General features: G+C 42.1%; 1 protein-coding gene across 1 annotated transcript; it reads right to left on the reverse strand.

The window, feature by feature from the left end:
- Positions 1–2666: 2666 nt before the first annotated feature.
- LOC139026366 (perforin-1-like) lies at positions 2667–5879 on the reverse strand. Its single transcript, XM_070441692.1, has 4 exons — positions 5807–5879; positions 5029–5191; positions 3081–3200; positions 2667–2934 (listed from the first exon to the last, which is right to left on the reverse strand). Exons 2-4 carry the CDS (start codon positions 5179–5181, stop codon positions 2797–2799), a joined length of 411 nt encoding a protein of 136 aa, XP_070297793.1. The 5' UTR covers positions 5182–5191; positions 5807–5879; the 3' UTR covers positions 2667–2796.
- Between the last annotated feature and the right edge of the window lie 951 nt (positions 5880–6830).

Below are 6830 nucleotides of genomic sequence, written 5' to 3' on the forward strand. Positions count from 1 at the left end.
ATATACCATTGTGAATTATCATTCAGTTCATTTCCACATGGGGGGGGGGAGGGGGGGGGGGGTTCATATGTAACTTGTAAGTCTTAACAGATGGTTCCCTGACGTTGTGGGTTCCATGTCCATGGTGATGCTGCAGCTTAGCTTCCCACCATGTCATCCAGGCTGGATCAACATAAAATAACATAAGGACTTAATTATCACCATGGGAAATGTTGTATTTATCTGAAATGCTGATTATGAAAGAAGGCAAACCGTAGAATAACAAAAAGGTATATTACGCTCAGGTTTAAGCACACAAAATTGTATACTGTTGTGTCGTTGACTATCGTTAAATGTGAAGACTGTATATTATCAAATCAATTCTCTATGTGTAATTTATACGCTATTAAACTAATCATGGCAACTTTAATTAACTAGGGAAATTCGGGGCACTATCGGAAAATATTGGAAGTATCTCTATTTCCGAATAACTCTTCAGATATTTTCGTATCTTATCGATTCACAGTCACTTGTATTATTATGTATTTACCTCATCAGTCATTTCTGATGTCTGCACCAACCCTAGCATAGATCTGAATGCAGCGATATACAAATTGTGTTAATTATTTATTTACTAACTAACTAATCAATCACAGAATAACATAAACACACACACAATTAGTTTACACATGGGTTACTACATGACACAAAGGAAAAGTCCCTATCGGACGAAACCGATATGACGGCTTGGAGACAAAGGAAAGGGTAGTGCGTGAACAGGCAGTGGCTCGGGTGGTTGTTGTCCTTGATGATCTTTATGGCCTTCCTGTGACATCGGTGGTGTAGGTGTCCTGGAGGGCAGTTAGTTTGCCCCCGGTGCGCGTTGTGCAGACCTCACTACCCTCTGGAGAGCCTTACGGTTGTGGGCGGAGCAGTTGCCGTACCAGGCGGTGATACAGCCCGACAGGATGCTTTCGATTGTGCATCTGTAGAAGTTTGTGAGTGCTTTTGGTGACAAGCCGAATTTCTCAGCCTCCTGAGGTTGAAGAGGCGCTGCTGCGCTTCTTCACAACGCTGTCTGTGTGGGTGGACCAATTCAGTTTTGTCCGTGATGTGTACACCGAGGAACTTAAAACTTTCCACCTTCTCCACTACTGTCCCGTCGATGTGGATAGGGGGGTGCTCCCTCTGTTTCCTGAAGTCCGCAATCATCTCCTTTGTTTTGTTGACGTTGAGTGTAAGGTTTTTTTCCTGACACCACACTCCGAGGGCCCTCACCTCCTCCCTGTAGGCCGTCTCGTCGTTGTTGGTAATCAAGCCTACCACTGTAGTGTCGTCCTCAAACTTGATGGAATTGGAGGCGTGCATGGCCACGCAGTCGTGGAGTACAGGAGAGGGCTCAGAACGCACCCTTGTGGGGCCCCAGTGTTGAGGATCAGTGGGGTGGAGATGGTACCTACCCTCACCACCTGGGGGCGGCCCGTCAGGAAGTCCAGGACCCAGTTGCACAGGGCGGGGTCGAGACCCAGGGTCGGATCTTCATCAGAATGCACTCCCAGGAATCCCAGTTCCACAATAAATGTGTTTTGTTCGATAATGTCCATCATTTATGTCCAAATTCCTCCTTGTTGTTCTAGCGTTCAGTACACTTTCCAAACTTACGACGCGCGGGCAAGTCCAGCGGAAAGTCCGGACGAAAAGTTAAAAAAGTTGTATTACAGTCCGTAAAAACATGAAAGTATTGAATCAATCTTTAGGATGTTAACAATTCTTCAATAATGTTCCAACCAGAGAATTCCTTTGTCTTCAGAAAAGCAAATGGAACGGGAGCGAACTCTCATGTGAACGCGAATGGTCAGGAGCTGAGTTGAAAATTGACCAACCTCAGATTTCCCACTTCCTGGTTGGATTTTCTCAGGTTTTTGCCTGCCATATGAGTTCTGTTATACTCACAGACATTATTCAAACAGTTTTAGAAACTTCAGAGTGTTTAACCAAATCTATTAATAATATGCATATTCTAGCTTTTATGGTTATGTTGCAGGCCGTTTACTCTGGGCATGCTTTTCATCCGGACGTGAAAATACTGCCCCCTACCACAAATAAGTTAAACTTGATATGAAAATCCACACTCTAATTTAGAAGGTTAACATCACATTTAATCTTTTCACAAATAGTTTCATATGTGATCACATAGTATTCACAACATGTAGTTGCAAACCCTATAATTGAGAAGTGTACACAACCAAAGACACAGTACTGTGTGTTTCCTGTCCTTCATGAGGTCACCAAATAAAACAAACTCGACATGGCTGTCCCTTAAGTGTCCACGGACCATTCCCACACTCAAAAAGACAAATATTGTTTAATTCTCCAATTTTGAGGATTAGGAGTTTTGGGAAGAATGTCTTTGTTCTCCACGGTCTCTCCCTCCATTCTCCATGGCGGCAAAGGGAGAGAGTTTCCAGCAGGAGTTTATGCCCATTGTAAAACCTGGGGTGGGAGAGAGTGAGGGGGGGCATCATATACACCCTAAAAGGCCACGTCGTGACACTGTAAAAGGCAAATGTCGAATGGTCTCATATCTAGTAGAAATATTGATGATCTCTTTCAATATGATATGGACCATCTTCTAAGGCATCTTCTGAGAAATCATAAAACAATTCAGAAACATGTTGAAGCCAGACTGAGACATCATGCCGTAAAGCTCGTTTTTTTTATTGATGTTTTAAGCAAGAAAATACACGAGTGACAGGGTGAGAGAACCAATCAGACACAAGGGTCCTAGGTTACAATCTAACCATCGTTCTGTTCCATCTAGTGACTGTAGTCGTAGCTGTATGAGTAGTAGACAGTGCCTTTCTTCAGGTGGCAGGTCTCACTGTGTGTTCCTGGGTGGATGGTGGTGGTGCAGGTTCCCAGACGGTGATCTGGTCCGACGTTATTATCCCACACCTAATAATAATCATAATAACAATAATAGTAAAAATAATCGTAATAAACTTCCTCCACCTCATTATCATCTTCACAATAATACATGGGATTTACATAGTACTTTTCCAGTGCTCAAAGCGCTTTGCATAGTAAGGGGGGAAACTCACCTCCAGCTTCAGGACAGACTTGTGGATGATGTCTACAAAGTTGAATTCACCGGGCCAGGTGGGGTTGGCCTGGTTCTTCAGAATGCTGCTCATCCCACCGAAGGCTGGGCCATACCACACCTAAAGAAGATAATGTTGTCAGTAGACTTTATTAAACTTATTTTTTTATTATTGTGCTTTTAATAGAACATTATTTTTAATGTATGTACAGTTGGCTCACTTGAATGAGGAACCTCTATACGTATTTTAAAATGTATTAATTCATTCGTTTTTGTTCATTCAATTTTTTATTAGTTCACCTAACAAATGGCAAGCGTTGATATTTTCATGGTCACACGTCACTGTAGGCGACTTGATATCCAAACAAATGACTGCTGACTGTCCACTGTTTACTGTTTGATTATTGCTGTGTCTTTGTCCTTTTGTGTTATGATGTCTGTCCTGCCTGTAACATTACTGTACTTCTGTTTCATCACCCCACCTGCCAGTCCCTCATTGTAAATAAGACTTTGTTAACTTCTTACGGCTGAGATCGGCTGAGATCCCCGTTAACGGGATTGACAGCCAGTGAAAGTGCAGGGCGCCAAATTCAAACAGAGATCTCATAATTAAAATTCCTCAAACATACAAGTATTTTACACCTTTTTAAAGATAAACTTGTTGTTAATCCCACCACAGTGTCCGATTTCAAAAAGGCTTTACGACGAAAGCACAGAAAAACACAGCCATTTTTCCAGCCAAAGAGAGGAGTCACAAAAATCAGAAATAGAGATAAAATGAATCACTAACCTTTGATGATCTTCATCAGATGACCCTCATAGGACTTCATGTTACACAATACATGTATGTTTTGTTCGATAAAGTTCATATTTATATCCAAAAATCTTAGTTTACATTGGCGCGTTACGTTCAGATGTTCCAAAACATCCGGTGACTTTGCAGAGAGCCACATCAATTTACAGAAATACTCATCATAAATATTGATGAAAATACATGTGTTATGCATGGAACTTTATATAAACTTCTCCTTAATGCAACCGCTGTGCCAGATTTAAAAAAACTTTATGGAAAAAGCACACCATGCAATAATCTGAGTCGGCGCTCAGACACAAAAACAAGCCATACAGGTACCCGCCATGTTGTGGAGTCAACAGAAGTCAGAAATAGCATTATAAATATTCACTTACCTTTGATGATCTTCATCAGAATGCACTCCCAGGAATCTCAGTTACACAATAAATGTTTTTTTTTGTTCGATGAAGTCCATAATTTATGTCCAAATACCTCCTTTTTGTTCGCACATTTAGTTCAAAAATCAAAATTCATGACGCTCAGGCCAGACGAAAAGTCAAAAAATGCCATTACAGTTCGTAGAAACATGTCAAACGGTGTATAGAATCAATCTTTAGGATGATTTAAACATAAATTCTCAATAATGTTTCAACCGGAGAATTCCTTTGTCTTTAGAAACGAAAAGGAACGCAGCTACCTCTCACGGGGGCGTGCCTGAGTGAGCTCATAGCACTCTGCCAGACACCTGGTTGAAACAGCTCTCATTCCCTCATCCTTCACAGTAGAAGCCTGAAACAAGGTTCTAAAGACTGTTGACATCTAGTGGAAGCCTTAGGAAGTGCAATATGACCTCATTGACACTGTATATTGGATAGGCAAACCTACAAACCTCAGATTTCCCACTTCCTGGTTGGATTTGTTCTGTTTTTTGCCTGCCATATGAGTGCTGTTATACTCACAGACATCATTCAAACAGTTTTAGAAACTGCAGAGTGTTTTCTATCCAAATCTACTAAAAATATGCATATCTTCGCTTCTGGGCCTGAGTAGCAGGCAGTTTACTCTGGGCACCTTATTCATCCAAGCTACTCAATACTAGCCATAAGAAGTTAACTGACTGTTCGGGTTAAATAAAGAAATAAATGAATCAATTCACCTTGACGTAGGGGTCTGGCTGGGAGAGGAGGTCTCCTTTCAGGTTGGAGGCACTAAGGCCCCACACCCTGACGTGAACATCATCCAGGTCACAGTGTACAAGAGCCAGGGTGCAAAGCACCAGCAGTCCCAGGGACAGAGAGAGAGAGGCCATGGTACACTGTCTGAGAGAGAGGAGAGGAGGGGAGGTGACAGGAGGGGGAAGATAAACATGTCCATAAGTGCTTGAAATATCGCATCAAACTGTATTCAGAGAGGTGGAGAAAAAATTGAGTTGAACGACCAGGACATATTATCAGTATTAAGAGATTAGTCAGTGGAGAAAGAGAGAGAGAGAGAGAGAGAGAGAGAGAGAGAGAGATCGATGGACAGAGAGACAGAGACAAATAAATGGAAGACACCAGAACAATCCTGAATCAGCATAAATACAAGCTCTTATTCAATTGCAGATAGTGGCTATTCAGAAGTGTGTTTGATTTACACACTAGCGTATCCTGGATGGAGATGACACTTGATATAGAAACTGTCAGTTCTGACAGCAAACCTGGCTGAGAAGTCATCCAGTGTACTCAACCAAATTGACACTTCCATGTCTAGTATTGTACAAATCTTAATGTGCTTTAAGGAACGCCACTCACTGTCTGCAGTCGACTGAATCCCAACAGTCTACAGAGATAACAAAGGTACGAGTATTGCAGACACACAGAGATTGAGAGAGAGTGAGAGGTAAAAGAGAGAGAGGTAAAAGAACAGCACCAGAACAACAGATCATGTCTTACCTGGATAGTCTGTCTTTCTCTAGTCACCCAACTGCTGATGGTCCTTACTGTGCCATCTAGCTGTTTATAAAGAACTTAGCCCCCCCCCCCCCCCCCCCCCAGGTGGTATGATGACCCACGGGTGGTATGTAGGACTACTGAACCAATGAGAACACACCCTATATTACCAAGAGACGTATGGAAGCCTATAAGGTATAACAACAAATTCTGATACTATCTGAAATGCTGATTGAACAAATTGTATTCCAAGTAATGTCAAAAGGCCAGCCCAGTGAAAAAACAGTTAGATAAGGGAGAGGGCAATGCTAAGGGTGGAGATGGTAAATAGTACTGCATAGAATCTGTAATTCATCAGTAATACCATTAATCATTATATGCAGTGCATTCAGAAAGTATTCAGACTGCTTGACTTTTTCTACATTTTGTTTCTTTACATCCTTACTCTTTTAGCAAATGTATTAAAAATCTAAAACAGAAACACCTCATTTACATAAGTATTCAGACTCTTTGCTATGAGACTCGGGAATTGAGCTCAGGTGCATCCTGTTTCCATTGATCATCCTTGAGATGTTTCTTGATCGCAGTACACCTGAGTACACCTGAGGTAAATTCAATTGATTGGACATGATTTGGAAAGGCACACCCCTATCTATGTAAAGCCCCACAGTTGACAGTGCATGTCATAGCAGAAATCAAGCCATAAGATGGAAGAAATTGTCCGTAGATCTGAGACAGGATTGTGTTGACCATAAATCACATTTAAGATTCCTGGCACTGAGACCATACACCTTGACTTACCAGGACACACAACAACAGCAGGGACAAGGACAGAGAGAGAGAGGGGAGGACATGGCTCACAGCAAGGGCAGGATGGAAGAAGGACAACTAGGAGAGAGAGGGGAGGACATGGCTCAAAGCAAGGAAAGGATTGATGAAGGACAACTAGGAGAGAGAGAGGAGGACATGGCTCACAGCAAGGAAAGGATTGATGAAGGACAACTAGGAGAGAGAGGGGAGGACATGG

Source organism: Salvelinus sp. IW2-2015, unplaced genomic scaffold (assembly GCF_002910315.2).
Source record: "Salvelinus sp. IW2-2015 unplaced genomic scaffold, ASM291031v2 Un_scaffold4563, whole genome shotgun sequence".
NCBI classification, from domain to species: domain Eukaryota; kingdom Metazoa; phylum Chordata; class Actinopteri; order Salmoniformes; family Salmonidae; genus Salvelinus; species Salvelinus sp. IW2-2015.

Bases quoted from the DNA above. Each gene is read 5' to 3' on its own strand.
- LOC139026366 (XM_070441692.1), bottom strand. From the start codon at position 5,181: ATGGCCTCTCTCTCTCTGTCCCTGGGACTGCTGGTGCTTTGCACCCTG. The intron at 3,201-5,028 runs GTGAATTGATTC...TATCTTCTTTAG, and splicing joins AGCCAGACCCCTACGTCAAG to GTGTGGTATGGCCCAGCCTT. The intron at 2,935-3,080 runs GTGAGTTTCCCC...GATTATTATTAG, and splicing joins AGTCTGTCCTGAAGCTGGAG to GTGTGGGATAATAACGTCGG.